The 23337-nt window shown below is 40.4% G+C and overlaps 1 protein-coding gene and 1 long non-coding RNA gene across 2 annotated transcripts; one reads left to right on the forward strand and one right to left on the reverse strand.

Annotated features, from left to right (window-relative positions):
• Positions 1–833: 833 nt before the first annotated feature.
• Positions 834–14306, forward strand: mrps23 (mitochondrial ribosomal protein S23). Its single transcript, XM_046074386.1, has 5 exons — positions 834–986; positions 5223–5399; positions 11217–11294; positions 11535–11658; positions 13769–14306. The coding sequence occupies exons 1-5, from the start codon at positions 943–945 to the stop codon at positions 13886–13888; spliced, it is 543 nt and encodes a 180-aa protein (XP_045930342.1). The 5' UTR covers positions 834–942; the 3' UTR covers positions 13889–14306.
• Positions 14307–17921: 3615 nt separating this feature from the next.
• Positions 17922–20519, reverse strand: LOC123986238. Its single transcript, XR_006828820.1, has 3 exons — positions 20378–20519; positions 19683–19897; positions 17922–18557 (listed from the first exon to the last, which is right to left on the reverse strand). It is a non-coding gene; the product is annotated as an uncharacterized LOC123986238 (long non-coding RNA).
• Positions 20520–23337: the final 2818 nt, after the last annotated feature.

The raw sequence follows: 23337 nt of genomic DNA on the forward strand, positions 1-23337 counted from the left end.
CAGCTGTAGACGGAGCTGCACTGAATGAAAAAGCTTCACAAAAAGCCATAATTAAACATGTGTCTCGCTTCCTTCTCTACCTTGCTATCATCTACTCACAAATTCCCTTTCTTAAACCTGAAATCCACCGGACCGCAAGCTCTCTTCTTAGTTACATGCATGCTACTTGTCCGAGCGGACACAGTGGGGGGAGAGAGAGAGAGACAGAAGAAGGGAGTTGTGGGGCAGCTGTGAACAGAAAGAACAAAGTTGTGAACACTTGTCATAATTCGGGAGAAATGTGACCCGCAAGAGGACAATGAAAAACGTGAGTCTCCCGTGAGCTAACAAGAGCTAACCTCTGTGGCTCTTTGTTTACTTCTGTAGCCTGCAACAGTGTATTGCGTGTGACGTTGTGTTATTCTTCTGTGCATGCGGGTCACTTTCAGGCCGTGGACGGTTCACACTGGAGTCTGATATGGGCCACATTTAAACAGTAATGTGAACTGTCAAACAAAACAACATCGGATCTGGGGAAATAATCGGAATTGAGCATTAAGGCCTGCAGTCTGAACGTAGCCAGTAAGTTATGTCCCTAGACCATAGACTGTATATAAAAAGGTGTAGACAATACAACATAAAAGAAATCAACTTCTTTAGTCACTAAGGAAGGCACAACGCCCAGGACCTTTAATTGTCAGGTCTCTTGAGGAAAACAATAAGCAACATATACTGGGATTATATTGTGTTTTTCAAAGAAATTCATTCAGCTCAGTTTTTTCTCCTTTTTGTTGTTCCACACTCCGGTCCACTTGGTGGCGGACTTCTATCTAAGCTGTTTGCCAACCGCCAATAACCACGGAAGTAGAAGAAAAAAAAGAGAAGAGGTAGAGGAGGTCTTGTTGCAGCTTTCTTTTATACAGTCTATGGTTGCAGCGCTACAGCTGTCGATGAAAAGGCCGAATGGCCGGCAGCAGGCTAGAGAGGTTCGGAACCGTGTTTACCCGGTAAGAGAGCCGAATTTACGCTAAGTGGATAGGTAGCTAATATTAACGTTAGTTAGCCGAGGCCTGAAGGACATCCGTTAACACCTGTTAATATAACCACAGGGACAGCACAGCTTATCGGGAATAACGGTAGGCCACGCTGTGTCAGAGGTGCAGCAGGGTCAGCAATGACCCGCGGCCCCGGCGATACTACATGTACGAAACAAAGGTCAAGTGAACCGATGGTAACGTTAGAGTTAATGTCGTATTTCAAGAGCATGGTGACCGAGGGCCTTTCCGAAAGTACTTGCTTCTCCCTCCCCCTACCTACTTCCATTCCGTTTGCGCGGAGCGGTAGTGTGTTATAAAGTCACCCAATGCGATGATCGTCACGACGCTGAAGTTCGCTTCGATTCGGTAGTTATGTTAATTTACATTGCTGTGCAACTGATTCTCGGGTTTTTGCACCTAGTACAGCTGTGAAAGCGGTTTGGCATTTTAGGCAAAGCCTTAACAATGTCTGAAACACAGTTTCAGATTTGTGAAACCTTTGTTCAATTTGTGAAAATACTTTAAGCACAATTTCTGTTTTTTTTGCATGTACCAGGTCACATTGGACCAGGTCCAGATCCAAAACCACTATTTGCATCTATAAATATTTTTTTCAAACCATGATTATTTTCAGGATTATATTTGTGCCCATGTTTACATAGGATATAGATTATATAAAAAACATTTTTTGTAAATATTTTGTCATTTTTGGACGTAACCCAGTTTAACTTGCCACCCCCCTTATACTAACTTGTTTTGTCCATAAAAATGTAGTGTTGCTTTAAATGACATCACATCTGGCTAGAACAAAGGCAGGCTCCTATGAAAACAGCTGGCTTAACTTTCTGGATTTTTATAACTTAAATAATACCTTTAAAATAAATTGGCTTAAACAATTATATAGACCATTGGAATGTTTTACCTCTTCATGTATTATCAAAGCTGGGTGGCATGAGGTTGTTCCTAGTTTGTAACTATGATATTGATAAGGTATCTGTTAAAATGTCTGCCTTTCATCGCCAGGCTTTTTTGTCATGGTCTCTCATCTACTTCATACAACCTCACAAATATCTTATATGGAATAACAAGGACATTTTATATAAACACAAATCTCTCTTCATGGAATATTGGTTTAATAACAACATTGTGTTGGTAGATCAGTTATTTAACCAGAATGGTCTTCTGTTTACTTATGAAGAATTTCTTTCAGAATATAATATACCTGTTACACCTGGGGACTATGCAAAGGTTTTTGGTGCAATACCCTCTGGAGTCTTTATGCTATTCTAATCACAAATAAGGGTTACTGCACAGCAACTGCCCTTGTTATTTCAGTCCGACACTTCCATAGGAAAAATGTGTTTTTCCAGTCATTCAATAACAGATCTATAAGAGCTTTTTTCCAAAGAGACATTGCCACAGTACCATATGTGATTTCATACTGGAATCGATTTGTAGATGGTATAGTATGGAAGAAGGCATGGCTTCTACCTTATCAATACTTAATCATCAATAAAATCAAAGAAATGTCCTTTTAATTAATACAGAAATTCTATCCAGCTCAGTGTTTCCCACAGATTGACAGCGTAACTGTGGCAGAGGGTGTTATGCTGAATTTTGCATGCCTGCCGAGAATTGCATGAAAATGCATTAAAGTTCTGCTTTTAAACGCTATATTATTCTTTGTGGGGTTCATCAGTAGTGATAAATGATCAGTATATATTTTATGAACGTTAAGAATCGTTAATATATTATTACACTTAGTAAAAGTACCATTTCTTGAGATTCAGCAAAAACATGTGACGTTAACCTCGTTCAAACAGCAAAGTATCCTAAAAGGACTTTAATAAGTGAATGCAGAATTGGGCAAAAACGAATGTTGGAGGCTACCTGCAGAAATTTGCATCCACCTCTTCTCAATATAAAAGAGCGTTACCTCACGCTAGGTGTATGCAATTCATGGCAGGCATGCAGAATTCGGCACAACACCTGCGCTGTGATTTTTATTTTAGAAAAAATCTTTTGCTTTGCTTTGGAAGAATATATTGTTAGGTTTCCCAGAAAAAAATAATGCACCACAAAACACTTGTGTGTACAGATTTCATATTCACAAATGTAAATTCGAACCTATATGTGCATCTCAAAATATTAGAATATTAAAATAAAGAATTTATAATACAGAAATGTCAACCTTTTGAGAAGTTCTGAAAAATGTTTTATGCACTCAGTGCTTGGTCTGAGGTCCTTTTGCAGGACTTACTGCATCAGTGCAGCATGACATGGAGGCAATCAGCCCGTAGCACTAGCACCATAGCAGTATTACAAGTTACAGTTCTGAGTTTTCTCCTCCGACATTTCCGCTTTGTGGCGGCAAAATGCATTCTGGGATATCGGGCGATCTGACGTCTGCACAAGTCACAGGTTATGTGTATAGGCCTATATGAGTTCCGTTAATGTCCAAGACGATCCGCGCGTCACACCAATTCAGCTGCTATAATCGTGACAAAACAGCTGCTGAAGTCAAATGCTCAAGCAGAGCATTCAGCACTGATCTGTTTCATGTTTTAAAAGCCTAATAGTGCCCATGTAGTCTGCACATGCCATTCCAACAGAGTCCTGTGATGACAGCTGTAATTGAGATAAATTTTACTGTGTCATTTTGTAAAGGGACTGATGATGAAACGCTCTGCTGCTCTGACAGAGATCACAGCTCAAACAGTCGACAGATGATGCAGCTGTGCAACACCTCATATTTAATTGACGTCGCTTTAAAAAGACTGCGCAGAGGAAAGGACATTTCGTTAAATGCCCTTTTCCTCGACTCCTCGAGCTCGCAACTCAGGTGGGCAGGACTAAAATGAGGATCGAGGAGTCGAGGAGGTGGAAATTTGGGAAATGAGAAAGGCCCCAGGACTCTGTCAGAACCAGGAGGCCAGAAGAGGGTGATTGTAGAAAGTGAACAGTCTGGTGAGGTTTAAGAAATAAAACAATTTACCGTTACGTTTTAAGTGCATTTAATAGCAGTAATATAATTTAGCTTCAAATTTCACTCTGGCCTCTTCGTATTTGACATAATACCTTATTATCTCAATTAAAAGGATGGAAACAAATGTATATGTGACACAAAATGCAATTTATCATTTTGACTGGTAAAAGATTTTTGGCGGTGGAGTTTTTGATCTACCACCCACCTTAAGTAATATTTTCCATATGAGAGGTTCAAAATGAATTGCCTAGTCTTTTACAATCAATAACAATCTTATCATAAAAGAATGTATGACCTGTACGATAGCAGTAAATGATGCAGTGGTAACGTCAGATCCTATTTACGCTAAGTTGGCGCTGTATTTATACCCTACGCTTTAAAGGAGGTTGATTTGGCTGTGAGGGTACAGACCAGAGTACACTCCGTGACGGAGTAGGAGGGGAGAGGGTCTGTTAAACTAGACTCTCAGCCAAATCGATCTCCCTAACCTTCTGCATGAATGCCCTGTGATGTGGAAGTAGGTAGGAAGAGGGAGTAGCAAGCAGTTTCGGAAAGGCCCCCAGAGTCTAGAGATAGTGTTGTAACGTTATGGCATGCGACCAAGATAGAAGTTGTTTTTATTAGGTCTGGGCACGTTGAACGCATTAATTAAAGCCAACAATTATTTTATCTCACGTTAATGCATTTTTTTAATTATTATTTTTAAAATCTGCTGCTCACTGGCTACATGGCATTCACCATTCACACACATTCATACACTGATGGAACAGCCATCACTGGCAATTCAGGGTTCAGTATCTTACCCCAAGGACGCTTAGACATGAAGCCTGTAGGAGCTGGGGATTGAACCAATCTTCCAATTAATGGGGAACCCGCACTACCTCCTGAGCCACAGCCGCTTACATTGCACTTATGCTTAACTGTAAGAAAAAGAAGTTTTATGTACATTTGTCTTTTACATACAGCTCTGATTTGAATTTAGCAATTTCATTATTCTCTGTATTATACCTTGCACTTTGTATAATAATGTATCATCTTCTATTTAATTACTGCTTAAGCACTTCTGGTTAGATGCTGTCTGCATTTCATTGCTTTGTACCAGTGACATGGGCAATGACAATAAAGTTGAATCTAATCTAAATACATTTCTGCTTTACAGTCAGTGATATTGCTGTCAAATGCCACTTTAATAATCAATTTTGTGATGGCATGATCGACAGGGTTCGAGATCTGATGCGCTCTGGGGTCGTGAAGCCAACAGAGAAACCTGTCTGGTATGATGTATATGCGGCTTTTCCACCAAAGAGGGACCAACTTCACTTGAAGCCACACATCAGACCCTGGACGAAACAGGAGACTGTGCCTGAAATCTTCTATAGGGAGGATGGAGTTAGAGCGTAAGTCAGCTACTCACAGTAGTGACATTAGTAGCTATGCTTATACTCCTACATGCTCACTTTGTAAATGTGAAAATAACACCTGGAACAGGTGTGTCATTTGTCAGTGGCATGTCATTTACTGCTCTGCTCCAGAGCAGGTTATGTTCAGCATGAGTTACCATGGCCCACTGTCGTAGGACTGAAAACTCAGGGTTGAACCTGGAGTTAGTCTATACATTTTTACACAAAACTGTCACTGTCTGAGACCCACCTTCAAATAACTAATAAGCAAGCATATAAGGAGCCTAGCTAATAAGGATAGCTATGTTAACGTTAGAATACAGTTGGGTTCCACAGTAATTCTGTGGGAAACGCTATACAGTGCACTTACAGATGTCTGGTGGTTTCTCTTAAAGCTAATAAGCCTATTTCTTACATTTCACTGACTTGCTGCAATGCAACACCGCCCTCTGGCGATCAGATCGCCAATTGGTGGTCTCAAGTAGCCATGATCAGACGATGTGAAAATAGAGCCTAAGACGGGTTTCTGTGTAGCGTCATCAGAGATGCAGGCGCAACTAAGGGGCAGAAAGCAGCACTCTGTCTTTGCAGCACATCAGTCTGTATGGCATATCTAGCAGCACTGTTGAGCAAATTAATCATGAATTGTAGTGACTTTTTACTTATTACTCCTTTAAAAAGTAAATATATTGGTTTACTTATTACTGGGTATTAAAAGTACATAGTCACAGTACTCGTTATGTTACTGTTACTTTCAACCACCCCATCCCATCCTTAAAAGTGAAGGAGAACCTGTTCAGCAGCACATTTTAGAAATGAATCCACTTTACTGGAACAATAATTAACCTGAGGAGTCAACAACCAGCCGAACTGAAATGTGCTTCGGACGCTGCACAGAGGTGTTAATTATCACTTCCTGTGTTCCCTTTGTGGCGCTATGACTATAACTGAATATTGGCATGTAGATGTGTTCGGGGCGGGATGTAAAATTTGGTGCAGATGTGAGCATGTACACTGAAGGTACAACTTCCTGTGTCATGGCAAAGAGTTTAACTTGGAAGCCACACCACCACCACGCCATTAACTTCAAACTCACGAGTTCTGCAACATGGCTTCATCAATGCGTTATGAGTTTTATGGAAATGACAGTTTTGAAGTTGTGTCCAACCTGCTAGTAGTAGTACAGTACAGCATAAAACGTGTCATTTCCTGTTGCCTGCAGGTGGTGCTGAGACTTTGAGTGATTATTGGCATGTAGCTGTGTTCAGGGCGGGACTCTTATTATACATTCCAAATTTGCTGCAGATCTGAGAATGTAGACTGAAATTACAACAACGTTTTGACAGCACGCCACAGGCAAACTGGTCTTGTGGTAATAACCGTTTGTGCAACTTTTCATCGTCTGTGGGTTTAGACTGCAATGCGTTCGTTAAAGTATGGAGTGTGGAAATCACCAAAAATGACCATTAAATACAAAAGGGCAGTTGGGTTTAGGCAATAGGTGCGTTTGACTTAATGCGGCGCTGCACAGCGCTGACTTAACGTGATACGTGCTGGACTTAAAACAAGGCATGCTGGTTAGAAATTGTGTTTCCGACTTTCGTTGGCACTGCAAAACGTCACCATGTCACATGACATTAAAACCTCACAGGAACAAGGCAGAACAATTCTTATCTGAATTTGCAGATAAGCTGCAAAAACTCAGATAAGAATTCAGAATACGGACCAGGTGCTCGGTACACTATAACAAAAAGAATTGGTTGCAGTGATTTCCAACTTGGGTGCGAAAGACTAAGAACAAGGCTTTCAAATGAGTTATAATTTAGTTTAGGTTTAGAGCTGATTAGTAGGCTAGAGTCGAAGATAGCTGCAACTCCACCTCCTCGGCCTGTGCCTCGAGGAATGTGAGTATTAATATGACTGGAGGGGTGGATTCATTTAGGCTAACATATTCTCCATCACCCAGCCAGGTTTCAGTAAGACAAAATAAATCAATATCATAATCTGATATTAGTTCATTTACTAGTACACCTTTAGATTTAAATAATTTCAATGGTCAGGGGACAGACACCGTCACTATAGGATTTTCACTAAGTAACTCCTGAAATGGAGGAGCAGAGAAGTGTGTTAGACTGCGACTCTGCGTAGGGTTTTGGGCTAGTAGTCCTTAACTGAGAACTGCACACGTGCAACTCCCAACAAAGATCATTTAGAGACAAGATGTATCACTCCATAGCTAAAACGAAGCCTTCAACACAGGGTGAAAAGAGGAGCTGCAGCAATGTGCAGTATGACAAAAAATATGGTGTTTTTTGAAAATGAAACCATGTTAATCTCTTCTAGTACAACCACTAAATAAGATTTTGAACCTGAAAAAGAGCATAATATGACCTTTTTAAATCAATTTTCACAATGTGCTCCACACTTCACATACTGAAACATAATGTATAGTTACTGGGTGCTCTGTGATGTTTAAGTCCTCCGTGCAGCGCTCGAATCGAGTGAAAATTCATAGCCGCACCAGCAGAGCTGCGGAATATAGGGCGCAACCCTGTCACACCCCAATGCACTGCACATGCGAGGGCCCACCAGGCACTATTTAGTTTTACTGAAACCTGGCTGGGTCATGAAGAATATGTTAACCTAAATAAATCGTAAATTAAAAGTTATTATTAGCTTTGATTTGCTTCTGTCAGAGTGGCCAAGACCCTCCGTAATGCCATTTATGACATATTACTAGTCATAAATAGAGGAAAATAAGAACAACCCCCAGTTTCATTTCAGCACTGTAGGCCAGGTTGACGGAGAGTTGCAGCTCTATTGAGCCATCTTTTGTTTTATATAAGAAACAAAATCCATCATCTACTGCCCTCAACTAGTACCGGTTTATCTTCAAACTCAGGAACCCTTAGAAACGGCCAACAACCAACGTTTTTTAAAGGACTTCTTCATCTAAACCAGTGTTTCTCAACAGGGGTGGTACAGTTCAGAGAACGACGGGGGGCGCTGGAAGCCATATTTTAGAAAAGGGGGCGTTTAAGGCGACAAGAGTTCAAACTTTCAGCTACTTGAAAAAAACTGATCTGCAACATTGAAACCTGCCAGTTTACTCAACTGCGACGGGACGAGACAATGTATTGTAACTCTTTCTCTTAAATGTTTCTGTTAGCTACTTGTGGTGCAGCTCTGTGCTGCATTCATGGGAAGGGGAAGTCAGAGTATCATCTGTAAAATTTCACCCATGGTTGGTTACACATATACAAGAGTCCGCTGTCGTACTTCCCCTGAAAGCTACTTCATCCAGCACCTGATGCGTAACCAGCAAGTGCCTTGTGGACCTACCTTGCACATGTTGGTAACATGACATGTAGAGTTTCAATATAAAAACGTTAAACTGAGGCGCAGCCTTGGTCTATTCGGGACCGTGAGCTGCACTTTATCAAAGCTGCTTAAGTTAATGTGTGGGGACTTGTGGTGAGATTTCTGCCTGATCACAGGTAGGGCTGTCACGATTATCGCAAAATTGAAATGCCATGCTACTGGCCAAGCCAACCGCAGAGGATGGCAAGCCCCCCAACAACCGCAATGTCCATACTTTAAACCTCAGTGTGTGTTAAATTAGTACATTAGTGCTTCAAAAATTCCAAAAAACATAACAAGCTCTGTAATGGTTTAAGGACGGATTGCCATGGGCTGTACATGACCCGACTTAAAATTTTGAAGCTGTGAGTGTTGCTATGTTTTGTGTTGTTTTACCATGTGTGTTCTAGGTTAGTTAACTTGGCATTAGCATATTGCGCGGCTAATGTGGCTAGCAGGTTGAGATACTGGGGGACAGTCAAGAGAAATTGTGAACGGTAGCCTCATTTGAAGCTCACTAACTAACAAGCATAGTGTCGGATGCCTGCAGCTGCTGTTCATGTTGCCTTCTGTGGAAATTTAGTTATAACGTTATTAGAGTTGTTGTTGAATGGAAGCCCATTGTGTGTGCGTGTTGCATAAATTGACTTGATAAACATACCCTGAAGGTAACGATATAGCTACGTAGGAAAAAATGCGTTCAAACTACAGAAATGACTTTGCTCAGTCCGAGCAATGTTGTGCTGAGTTATACAACATTGCTCGGACGTGAGATTTGCAGTGAGGTGATATCCACAGACACACTTACTATGCAATATGGCACCAAATTCTTCATTGATCAAAAATGGCAATAAAAGTGCATACCATGCTGTTGAGCCCAAACAAATAACCGTTGGGGAAAATACTTCACTGCGACAGATGTTGTCTGTTAATTTAGTTATCTCCGAGCACGAGCGCCCCCTTGTCTCATCCAGAACAATCTCAGACGGTCGAGGGGATACAATAACGTAATGCACAGCACAGTATAGGGCAGGTAGTAAAATATTATGAATTGTCTCTTAATATTCTTTTAACTTTTTTCTCAACATATCAGAGAACACAGATATATGGGGGAGATTCTGAATGTGCAGAAAGATTTGAACATGAGTAGATAACCTGCTAAAAAACAGGAGCTATTAAATTCCAGTCAATAACTGAATTAAAATTAATTAATTTATCACTGAGGTGAAAAGGTGCCACGTCACATTTAAGTTAATTCCCCAAACAAAAGAGGAGGCAGTAAGTGCAGTAAGGGACCTAGATAATTGATAGGGGGCGCTTGCCCAAAAAAGGTTGAGAACCACTGATCTAAACCATCAGCAGGTCTTTTAGACCCCATCCCAACTTGGTTACTTAAAGAAATTTTACCCTTAGTTAGCACTTCTTTATTATATCAGTCTGTCTTCACTAACAGGCTATGTACCACAGTCCTTTAAAGTAGCTGTAATTTAACCTCTTCTAAAAAGCCACTCTTTATCCAGAGGTTTGCTAAAACCCCTATAGACCTATATCTAACCATCCATTTCTCTCTAAGATCCTTTGACAAAGCAGTTGCTAAACAGCTGTGACTTTCTACAGAGCAACAGTTTATTTGAGGATTTTCAGTCAGAATTTAGAGCTCATCATAGCACTGGTGAAAATTACTAATGCACTCTAGTTTAGATTACTGTAACGGTCTTTTTACTTACTTGAGCAAGAAGGAGCTTTACCGTCTCCAGGCTGTTCAGAACTCTGCTGCAAGGCTTTTAACTCACATTAACAGAGCACACATCACACCTGTTTTAGCAGCACTTCACTTGTTACCAGTCCAGTATAGAATTCAGTTTAAAATCCTGGTCCTTACTTTTAGAGCCCTGCACAGTCAAGTTCCTCCCTACATCTCTGACTTGATACAGCTTCATACTCCCACATGTAGTCTGAGGTCATCAGGTCAGAGGTCGTTAGTGGTTCCCTACACTAATTTTAAAACCAGAGGGGATCGATCATTCCAAGCAGTGGCACCTAGGCTGTGGAATGCACTGCCTCCCTTTCTATGTTGTGTGAATTCTGTCGATCCTTTTAAAAAGCAACTGAAGACTCTGCTATTCAAGCAGGCTTTTAGTTAGATGATTTTTATGGTTTTTGTTCTATGTCTTTCATTTGTTTTAAAATTTTCATATGCATTGTATTTTACTTTGTGTTTATTACATTTTATTGTGAAGCACTTTGTGATTTTTATCTGTAAAAGGTGCTATACAAATAAACTTAACTAACTTACTATTTATACAGTAATAGATTTATGGAATGTAATTAAATTCACTTAACCTCATCTGGATTTAGAATGTTCGTATTGAAATGAGCTGTTGCTCGTGTCAGCATTAAAAGTTGGAAGATGTGTTTGCAGGCTCCACTCACTCATAACTGTCTTGCTTTCAGGAAGTTCTATGAACAGTATGGGACGGGTCCTCGGCCTATTGATCTTTCCAAATCAAACTTTGTTTCTGCGTGTCAAAGGTATGTGCTTTCTACCATGCTTAAAAAAACATAATTTAGGTTTGCCTGTGTATGGTATACAAGAGTAGAGGCATCTGTGAGATGGGAGGAGGGGATTCCAAGTTCTACTGGGATCTAAATGAAAAAAATCAACAAGTTAATTTAAGCACTTGAATTTTATGATTACTGTATGTTAGAAAATCCACTGAACATTATTTCCATACCAGCGTTTCTAAATGTTTTTTCATTCTGATCCCACAGGTTTGTAGACAAGTACACAGAATTACAGAGCAACAGTGAGCTGGGGGAGACTGCTCTGTTTGAGGAGACTGGGAAGGCTTTACTCACAGATGGAATCGTGCTGAGAAGGAGAGGAATTCCTCCTGTAAGTCTTGCTAAAAAAAAAAAGTGCTAACCAGGGCCACCTAAACAGCTGATGATTACAACCTCATATTTTCAGGTGTATTGTCAGAATATTTTTGGCCCATTATTGTACGCAGGGTAATACAAGGTAACAACATGGCAGGCTGCAAGTCTTTTCCGGAAATGACCTAACTGTGACTGAAATGGGAAGATGGGTGATGGAGAAGGAGCCCTGAGGCTGACATTTTTTCAAGAACCCTGTGTGTCACACATGGGTGATTTGCATACGTTTGAACACCTTAATTGTAGCATCTTAACAACCAGTGTTGGGGTAGTTATTCAAAAAAGGTAATTGGATTACACATTACTAGTTACTTTTTTAAAGTAATGGCTTACTTTACTACATTACTCACTGCTGAAAGTAACTAGTTACACTACTAGTTACATTACTTTTGGATTACTACGTAACATCACCTGTGATGCACAATAACAATATATAGTTACACCTCATGTATGCTCAGATTGACATACACAGGATCTCTCTTGTATGCTCTTTAATACTACAAAGTGAAAACAGAGATGTGAACATTAGCCCAACATTTGTCAAGAGAAGAACAAGGCTAGAGTACAGTACTACAGACTGATTCTTACTGCTGAATCACAGCTTATAGCTGCAAGCATGTAGGCCTGGGGCTGACAGTGAAAGAATTAGGCATGTATGTCTTATTATTATTAATAATGATGATGATGCAATTATTATATGTAGCCATTTTGCTACAATTACGCTTGACACAACGGCTGCGGCTGTGTTTGGGACCTGACCTTTCTTTTCTCTGAGAGGGAAGAATTTAGAAAGTTGCGTGGCGCTGCAGACAGCCCCCAGCTGCAGTAGTGCATGGATCATGCGTAATATTCATCCAGCCAGAGGGGAACGATCACGAGCCGTTCATGGTGCTTAGCGACACAACCTGTACTAGAGAGGGGCGGTGGAGCTTACTGGACCAGGAGATCAAGGAGCGACCAGCTCGCTGCGGACGGTCGTTCATCATTTCCTCTGTAGTCTGACGCTCTGCATGATCCATGATGATAGAGAAATACAGAGATTAATGTCAATAAAGCATGCTGTCAACACACAATATCACAAATCATGTTTTTAGGGGAGGTGATGTCTTATCAAGGGGAGCTAAGCACCCCCTGGCTCCCCCGTAGTTCACAACCTGAGCAGGAGTCTCTCAAATCGTTTGTCAGACAACCTGTTCCTCCTCGGAATCGGAACGAACTGGCACTGAATTCAAAAGTGAGGTGGGAAAAGTGTTACGCAAACACTCATGAAAAGGGATGTTGGATTTATTTTTCTTCTCCCGTTATGCTGATAATGCAAGTAACACAGTGATTCTGTTATTAGTAACTGTAATGTGATTAAGTAATCTGATTACAGTAACCCCCATGTTGGTAATGTTGTAAGCAGTGTTGAGGGTAACACTGTTTACAACATTACCATTACTAGAGTGAAAGTTGCTTTTGTCACATTAGTATGTTAGCTAAAAAGCCACATCAAACCGTTAGCATTGCCCTTAATTTCCTCGTCAAACTATAATGCTAAAAATCATTTGCTTGTCACACAATAAACCAAACTCATTTGACTTAAATTGACTTATGACTTGTATATCACTAATCTGTTGCCATTTAAATTCTTTAAACAAGTCGGCATGTATGTTGGTGAGTTACGGGGTGGTGGTGGCGCAATGGATAAGACACATGCCTTTGGTGTGAGAGACCTGGGTTCTCCAGTGTGTGCCTGAGCAAGACACTTAACCCCTAGTTGATCCAGAGACATGCAACCTCTGACATATATAGCAATTGTTAGTTGCTTTGGATAGCTACGCCATAGGCTACGCACGTAGACCCTACACCGGCCGAGCAGGCTAACTTCCAGTTTAGCCCTCCGCTAACGTGAATGGGGGGTAAAACTGTATACGTGCGTACGTAGCCTTTTCAAATGTTATCGACCAAATGGATCACATTCTAATTGTAAAATGAGTCATTCCATTTTAAAATCAGGACCTTTTACCCCTCAAATACCCTTGTTGCAGTTTGATTAATGTGATCACAGTACTTTTGTTTTCCTGCAGGTTTCAGCAGAGAACAGGGATCCAGTGCTCGAGCTGAAGCTAACAGACATGTTGGCAGAGCAGCAGTCGGTCGGTGCTAACAACGAGGAGACAATGGAGCACACCACGCACAAACTATAGACCTCAGCAACTCAAGGATCATTTAATGAGCTGCAGATTCTCCATCATATATGCTGTTGGACTTTTAGTAACTAGTTCTGTTTTTGTTCCTCCTGTGGAAGTGATGGTCATCTATACAAAACTGCTTTATTTTAACCACCAATTCATGACAGGGATCGTAACCAATTTCTGGAACTGGTCTGTGAACTGTTGCGTGCCAACTTCATGTTTTCTAGGCTAATGTCATTTCGATGTAAATTTCCACAGTGTGCTGCACCACCAGGAGGATGTTGTCATTAAAGGATCAAAAGAGCTACAACCCAGTCTACATTGCTGTTGAGAATGGCCCTAAACAAAAACTGGAAATAGTTAATGCACATACAGTATATGGAAGTGTGTATATGTGTGAGGAAATTAAATGTGTTTTCAGTTACTTGTATAACTTGATATATTTTTAATTTTCCAGGCCCTCCACTCCCATTTTCAGATTGAAATGTGTTCTCAAGGTAGAGGTATTATACATGGGGGGACATGTGCCCCCCCCCCCCCCCCCCCCATTTCAAAATCTGTTTTGTCCCCCCCCACTTTTTTAGGAGTTTGCTCATAGCCGAGGCGGTTTGAATGACTAATCAATCAATGAATCAATCAGACACTCCGCATCCGACATGATCAAATGGTTGAAATGCGGACAAAAATCACGTAGGCCTACAGAAAACACGTGACACAAGGCAAAGGTGGTGCTGAAAAGTTAAGGGAGGGGGAAAAAAGTTTGCTCAAAGCAGGTGCAGCAAAGTGCCTCAATAAATTTCTTTTGTGCTGCTGTTACTTATAGCCTATACCTGAATACAGAAGTGAGGACTCCTGCTGCAGGGTGGGTAGTAACTTGTTACAAATAACGCAAATTTGCTAAATAAATAAAATTTAAAAAGTAACTGGCACCATGTCACTTTTCTATTTTAAAACTGTACTTTTACTCTTTACTCCAGTATTTTCTGTAGGCCAGTAATCTTTTTCTACTGATCTACTTTTTTTTAGAACGCTACATTTTCCATTCATACCTTCATAACTTAACTGTCTGTCTGTAATCTGCATTTGCTTCATTAACCGAAATGATCCAGGCAGTGTGTGTGCAGTTACGCAGAAGAGCGCCTGGTCTCAGGCGCTTGTCACGGTCACAACTGGGCAGATGCAAACATTTAGAAAATCAGGCAAACACCCTTTTCAGTTTAAGGCTTTAATGTCCTAATAATATAACTGAAAACCAGTGAGCGCACACCATGTGTTGGAAAGCAGCTTACGTTGCTCTTTAACAAGCCGGCAAATAGCCTAAATACTTTCACTTTCCATTAACAGCGTATTAAACGCATATTTACTTGCAGAGCAAACATAGACTTAACACTGTAACATGTTAGATGATCGATTGATTCTGATAAATTAACAGTATCCTATCCTGTTGTTGAAAAGAGCATCGCTTTCTTTTGATGGATATTAACCTTTTTTCACATTGGTTACCATTGTTTATGGACTCACCGACCGTGAGTCCATAAACAGAATGTCGCCGGTGAAACTAATCTTGGCTTCACTCAGCAGCTACCAGCTGTATTATTCAGGAAACAATTATTTTTGAGATGCAGAGAGAGAAAATATGGGTGGATAAAACAGTTCTGTTGGGTTTTACACGACTCACAGCTTCCTCTGTATGCAGGTTTACCTGCTTCAACAACGAGCTGCTCTGGTGTTACTGCCACAATAATTATTTGCGTTGTGAAGATTATTTAGATGCTTTAGGAATAATCAGATTGTTTTGGCAGCCTGTGCTACTGCAAAGCAAGTGGTTTGGTTGGCTACATGTCCATAATAAGACACATGCAGCAATAGTGTCTGCAGCAAGCTGATATATAAGTGATATAAGTGATCTTATCAATACCTTCATGGAGATTTAAAAAGGAAAATAATTTTTATTCTATTTGAAACAGAAATAGCTGAAGATAATCAACCAGCAAAGCAAATTGCATTCCCTAGAAATAACCATGTTGCAGCTGTTTCTAACCAGATGAACAACAGATGAAATATATCATTATACTTGAGTAGGATTGTAATTTTTTCCTCTTACTTTTTATGGGAGTAATTGTACTTTTTCTTGAGTAAAGATTTTGAGTACTCAACCCGCCACAGACCAGCGGCACCAATACTAGGGCTGTCATGGTGAACATGAGACAGACCGCAGAGATGAGGGTGAGAGCAGAACAGAGTCAAAGCCACTGTGATCCATCCACCAATGTGTCCCTGAACAAGACACTTAACCCCTCGTTGCTCCAGAGGTGTGCGACCTCTGACATATATAGCAATTGTAAGTCGCTTTGGATAAAAGCGTCAGCTAAATGAATAAATGTAAATACATTTGTACTGTGGCTAGCTACATTAACTAGCAGCTGTTCCATGTTTTTCATGGTATGTAGTCTGTTTTGTTCTAGTTATATTATACTCTGTTTCTGACCCTCTCCAGTCTATTCTCCATCTTCTGTCACTGCAAAGACCCTTTTCAGCCACACTTAAAAGTACATTGTTTTCAAAAGAAATGAGCATTTAAGTGCTTTATTTTTTATTTTTTTAATCAGGGGGGCATGCCCCCCAACCCCCCTAGCATTTCAGGGCCCCCCCAAGTTCAAAGTCGCTCCTACGCCCCTGTTTGCACACCAAAACAAATTCCGTGTATATGTAAAAACTTGGTAATGAAACCATTTATGGTTCTGATAAAGAATTTCTGTCACCTTTTTTTTTGGGACAGACAATAAAGCTATCTATCTATCTATCTAAGTAATCTTCTGAAGCGTTTTTCTGTATTGATTTAGGTAACATCAAGAATAATACTATAAATGACAATGGCATTGACAAGGTGTTTTACTGGAAATTTGCAAATAGAATTATGACACTTAATTTAGACACAGAGCTAGTGTTAGTCAGAACACAGTAACAATTTCTGGTCACACTCAATTCAAACATTCACAGAATGCTGGTGGTGGCTTCACAGCCTCTGCATATTATGTAAAAATAATTTAAAATGTTACTCTCTTATTGGTTGTGAATAATCAGATATTTAGTGTTACATCAAAGCCTTATCTCAAATAGTATCTGTTTTTGGACAAATGTTTTGTCAGTCACCAACATGTATTCACACAGAACACAGATATGCCCCGGATGACCTGACGGCCCGAAAACTTCAGGTTGCTGGTCATAGGCTGTGGTAAAATCAACATCCAGATGCTCATTAGCTCCCCCTACTTGCAATGATGAATCTGGTGTGCTGCTCTGTCTAGATCTCTCTGCTGTTTCCGCTTCAGTCCATGTATTTCTCTTATCTCTTCCTTGCATTAACCCAGAAAACAAATATGTATTGGTGTACATTTTTGCTGAAACATATCAAGCAAGACTTGTAGCTGGGGAAAATGCAGACAAACTACTGCAATTTCAAAATTGTCCTTCAAAGACTCACTGGGGCCCTCAAAAATTCAGTGCTCAGCATTGCCAATAATTACATGAGGTCAGGTTTTGTGGCTTTGTGGGATTACTAGCATGGTGTGAATGCTGAAGGCTGACGCTAAACTGGTTTGCTGGCTTGAATTATACCATTAACTTGACAGATGCGTGTAATCCCAATTTCCGATAACTTAAATTATCAGGTGGCAAAACAGTTGGCAAAGCCAAGCTTTGTGTGTGCAAGTCCGAACAAAGGTAGCTAAATCAGTTTGTCAGTATTTGTCTCTTTGTTTGGGATCTTCAGCCATCTACCATAAAACGTGGAGCGACATTTGTGTGTGTGCGCACGTGTATGTATGTTTGACTTTGACTCATCAATAAAGGTATTGCAGACAGGTATTCCAAAAAAACTCCACTTTAGGCCACCAATTAGTCCTTTGTGCTTTGCTTAGCTAATTAACATCAGCAAGGTAACCAGCTCTCCCTACACAGATAGGAAAAATCTGTCAAATAAATCTCCAAAAAGGGTAAATAGGGCGTGTCCATGAAATGACCAGACCAGCAAAAGACGTGTGGGTAATTTTATATTTAATTTTTGTGGATAAATTAAAAAATGTGAACATTTCAGAGAGCTCAAAAACTGGCACATTTGAGAAATTTCAAGAAATTATCCTATTAATAGTGTGGCAAGTTTCTTTAGTCATCAACGCCAGTTGAATGCCTTTGAAAGATACGGGGAATCCGACACTGTTCCAATACCAGACAGATAGGAAAAATCTTTCAAATAAATCAATTCACCCAATATCAATATCTCATTAACAAAAATCATTAATATCTAACATATATAAAACTACATAACTAAATAATATTAACAAAACATCATATAAGAACTATATACAGTACATGCCGGAACCTCACCCTTATCTTTAGGCAGTTCCAAAATTTGGAGACTGGACAATGCCAGATATTATACAGTCAGAGAATGCTTCATATGAGGCATGTAATGGCAGCCTCAAGACCAGAGCGCAGGTGTTTGCCTCAGGAAAAACCCTCCTCCTGCTGTTAACTGGCTCATTTAAAAAAGCCAGTGCATGCACCTCATTGAACCCAGGTGAAGGGATTTGTTCTGTGCCATTCGCAAACATCAGCACATCTTCAAGGGTCACATTGACTGGCTCTAGTCCATCCTCCACAAACAGGACAGCATCTCCACCTGCAATGAAAAAGATGCGATCCATGTTAATCAATGAAATGATAGAAGGCAAATATTTCTGTACAAGATTGCTTTGATGGCAGAAAAATAAAAAATAAGTTGATAATGGCTGGTACTGAAATAGATCTGTCATGACAGCTACACAGATGATCACTTCCTTCCATGTTATTGTGCCTACAAAATGAATCAATACATTTTTATTGCAGCAACGCTTCATGTTGACTTTACTGAGAGCTTTTACTTTGAAAAGTTCTGAAGGATATTCAAAAGAGTGTCTGGCTTGCTTGACACAACTCTGAAAAAGCTGTCAGCAAACATGTGCCTGGAGATGCTGGGTAAATGCAAATAACTGTCCATAGTTTTATGAATGCAGGTCGCCGGGATGCGCACACAGACCCACACGCTTAATGTGAGCATGTGTAAAAGTGTCCTTAAAATTAATTAGTTTAACAAGTGAGGGGAAAAAAATATTCGCAGCATGTTGGGATCAATCATGCAACCCTCCCATTGGGAGTCCTGCGCAATACTGACTGAGCTAAACAGGCAAACAATAAGACAAAGGTTTACAATTATTTGACTATGTTATGGCCCACCATGTAATGGCTTCAAAAAAAAATGGCTCGATGCCAGACAAAGGTTTGCATAATTATCACACATAGTGATAAAGCTGTTTAAATAAAAATCACAATTAAGCATGCTGGTCCCAAAACTGATTAGGTCTGGTTTTATTGTAATGCTGTTGTTGCAGCAGTTCCTTTTATTTGAGACAAATTTCTCCATAGGGACATAAAAGTGACCTTTATACATAATTGACTGGAACATGTCCAGGTTAGACCTGCTCTTTTATGAAAAGCGCTGTGAGATAACTGTTGTTGTGATTTGGCGCTATATAAATAAAATTGAATTGAATTGAACTTGATCTTTCCCATTTATTTAAGTTGTTTTATGTACTCACTCTCAGTAATGCAGATATACTTTGTGGTGTTGATCTGTAACCACTATGATATCATTCCTGAAATTACATTTTTGTATTTGAAAACTTCATGAAGAATTACTGTGACTAAAAATTGTGCACTAAGGTAATCTTTTCACATTTTTAATTTCAAGTTTTCAAAGTGTGCATACCCTCAATATCAATGAGCCAGTCCCTCCAGTGGCCAACAGCTTTCTCTTCCTCCAAACGCCAGCGAGCTTCCTGCCACAGAGTATGCCACCTTAAAAAGGTTGGTCATCATGATTGCTGCAGTGGGGCAGGAGCACCTCCAACAAACATCACCCTCAACGCTGGGTCCTTTTTAAGTGCTTCCAGCAATCCCAATGCTTCCATGACCTCCCGCAACCTTGTAAGGACATTGCATAAAATTAGATTAGTGACTTGTTACATTACTACACGTCTAGCCAGAGTACCAGTTTCTCTATAAAATGTTGTTAATATTAAGGCTTATTTATATTAGAAAAAGGCTTACTCTCACTTTTGTCTGTTTGTATACATTTAGAAAATCACTTTGTAATATCAAAACCAACATTCAGGACATTAACATGCACTTACGTAATCAGGTTACTCAAGAGTCAGGGCAACATACTGTATTTTAGATGCTGTAGAAACTTTAGCGTAATGTATTTTGCTGCATTATTGAGATGCTTCTCATGTTCCTTCTTTTTTATTTTGGTATTAGTGTAGGATCAGGGGTAGCGGAGAAATCTGTTAAGTGACCTATAGTGCGTTAACACAGAAAACATATCACACCAATTGTCTTTTAATCTTTCAAATACACATGCCATTTCCTGCTATGTTCCACAGACACAATAAAAGCACTTACTGTCTGAGGTGCATCCACTCTTCCTTCTAAATAAAATGTCAGGGCCGAAGAAAGAATGTCATCCCTGTCATTTAGAGACCTGATGACGGTCAGGGACCCCAATAGGGACAGGTTGGGGTTTCCTCCAACGTTGCTGCTTGTTGGATCTGCAATGAACAAATAATTACTTTCAGACAATACAAAGTTACAAAACCTGGCTGGATAATATGGATTTCATGTATGGGTGTGCAAAAGTGCTCCTCACAATTTTCAAAACGAAAGCCAACCTCTCTGATTCACCTCCGTTTACCAAATTGTGGAGGCATGTGTATCATATCTAGACACACAAAAAAGCTATTGGAAGGGTCAGGGTAGGGTAGTATTAAAACTCTAGCCTAAACACATCGTGAATTCTGACATTAAGAATATCATAGCATTTGATTTTTTTTTTTTTTTTTACTGTTTAGAGCCTTCGTACATTAATACACTCCTACAGCAGTGGACAATAATAATGATCACGATATAATTTTCCTCAACAATATAACCTAATGTTCAATAAAGGTTTGAATCATGAATTAGCACGATGATTTTCTATTAAAAGGTATTTAGTTGAGGAAAAGACATCATATCATAATTGTTGTACCTCAGATTTGTTAAGTGATCCACTGTTTGGAAAGTGTTTGTCATGTTCTAACCATAAATAGAAAACCACAATTAACCATCTGGTTTTCTACTCAGGATCAAAAATCTGCCTTTAAACCTGAAAGAATTGATGATTGGACATATCAAAATATATGAAATTTTTTATTGTGATAAAATTTTTTGGCCATATTACTTAGCCCTACATCAAGGACAATAAAAAATACACCACCCAAGATTTTGTCCTAAGGTTGCCCATCTAATATCTGACCCCGGTTGTCCAAGGCCTTTCTGTGTGGAGTTTGCCTATTTTCCCCATATCTGCATGGATTTCCTGTGCAAGAAGTGTAAGAACATCCAGTGTTGAACATTACATTACATTAACTCATTTGGCAGATGCTTTTATCCAAAGCGACTTACATTTGAGGAACAACATACAGATCTACAACTGACAATACATACTAGTAAGAGCAGCAATAAATACTAGTAAGAGCTCACAGTACATATCACATCAATGTGGTAGATACCTAGGGAAGGAAGTAAGAGTTAACAAAAAGTGCAATCAAAACAAAAAGTGCAATCAATACAAGATCATTGTAGGGGATAGAAGAAGAAGAGCACAGGAAGTGCATGTTAGGGGTTGGGAGTTTAGAGGTGTTATAAGAGGAAGTGTTCTCGGAAGAGATGATTTTTCAAGAGCTTCTTGAAGTTAGAGAGGGACGCCCCTGCTCTGATGGCGTGTGGTAGCTCGTTCCACCATCGTGGTGTCTCAGATGAGAATAGCCGGGACTGGGATTGCTTTGTTTGAAGGGATGGCAGAGCCAGGCGGCGATCGTTGGAGGAGCGTAGTGGCCGAGAAGGAACGTAAGTTTGTATTATGGAGTTTAGGTAGATGGGTGCAGACCCAGTCGTCACTCTGTATTCAAGCATTAGTGACTTGAATTTGATTCTGGAGGCCACGGGGAGCCAGTGGAGGTCACTGAGTAATGGAGTGACATGAGTCCTTTTGGGCTGATCAAAAACCAGACACGCTGCTGCGTTCTGAACCATTTGTAAGGGTTTCACTGCACAAGCTGGAAGACCTGCTAGGAGGGCATTGCAATAGTTGAGGCGAGAGATAACCATGGCCTGTACCAGAAGCTGGGTGGCGTACTGAGTGAGGTAGGGCCTGATTTTCATTATGTTGTATAGAGCAAAGCGGCACGACCGAGAGACAGCAGCAACATGGTCTGAAAAGAACAGCTGGTCATCAATCATGACACACAAGTTTCTCCCCACCCTCTTTAGAGTCATCGTTGAGGAGTCAATTTGTAGTTTGATGTTATGGTGGATAGATTGCTTGGCTGGAATGACCAAGAGTTCAGTCTTAGAGAGGTTTAGTTGAAGTTGGCAAGCCTTCATCCATGCAGATATGTCCGATAGACAGTCCGTGATCCGCGCCGAGACAGTGGGATCGCCTGGCGGGAAGGATAGGTAGAGTTGTCAGCGAATGATCGGCCCCAATGAGGTGGTGTAAATTGAGAAGAGAAGGGGCCCAAGCGCTGAGCCTTGGGGCACCCCTGTGTCAAAGGCAGCTGATAGGTCAAGCAGGATAAGAACCGAGGATTGGGCTGCAGCTTTAGCTGTACTTAGGGCTTCTGTTACAGACAGAAGAGCCGTTTCAGTAGAGTGGGCACTCTTAAAACCAGACTGATATGGATCTAGGAGGTCATTCCCTGAGAGAAATTCTGAAACCTGTTTGAAGACTTCCCGTTCAATAGTTTTGGATAAAAAAGGTAGAAGAGACACTGGTCGATAGTTCTCAACTTGAGTTGGGTCAAGTGAGGGCTTTTTGAGCAAGGGTGTAACCCGAGCCCTTTTGAAAGTGGTCGGGAAGGTTCCTGAAGCCAGAGAAGTATTTATCACATGGAGTGATTGTCGGGACCACAGTATGGCTTGGAGGAGATTCGTAGGAATCGGGTCCAGTGGGCATGTAGTTGGACGACTACGGGTCAAGAGTTCTGATACTTCGCTCTCTGTGAGAGGAGTAAACGAGGAGAGTGAACAACCACTGACCTGGAAGGGCAGGGGAAAAGATGTAGTAGGACTGCTACAATGGTTGAGTTTGAGTGTTTCAAAGAATTGGCTAATTATAGCCGCCACTTTGCCTGTGAAGAAGGCAGCAAAGGTATCAGCAGACAAGTTTGTGGGTGGTGGAGGTGGAGGAGGATTTAGTAGCGCTTTAAAAGTGGAAAATAATATCCTTGAGTCAGTGGCACTGCTTATTCTGTCATTATAGAGTGCAGTTTTGGCAGCACTGATGCTTGTTGAGAAGGAGGATAGGAGCAATTTGTAGCCCTTAA

Source organism: Micropterus dolomieu, linkage group LG17, assembly GCF_021292245.1.
Source record: "Micropterus dolomieu isolate WLL.071019.BEF.003 ecotype Adirondacks linkage group LG17, ASM2129224v1, whole genome shotgun sequence".
Classification (NCBI taxonomy): domain Eukaryota; kingdom Metazoa; phylum Chordata; class Actinopteri; order Centrarchiformes; family Centrarchidae; genus Micropterus; species Micropterus dolomieu.

What these genes read in the sequence shown, in the direction of transcription:
- mrps23 (XM_046074386.1), top strand. Translation starts at nt 943, where the DNA reads ATGGCCGGCAGCAGGCTAGAGAGGTTCGGAACCGTGTTTACCCG. An exon ending in AGGGAGGATGGAGTTAGAGC is followed by an intron (nt 5,400 to 11,216) that starts GTAAGTCAGCTA and finishes TCTTGCTTTCAG; the next exon opens with GAAGTTCTATGAACAGTATG. An exon ending in TTTGTTTCTGCGTGTCAAAG is followed by an intron (nt 11,295 to 11,534) that starts GTATGTGCTTTC and finishes CTGATCCCACAG; the next exon opens with GTTTGTAGACAAGTACACAG.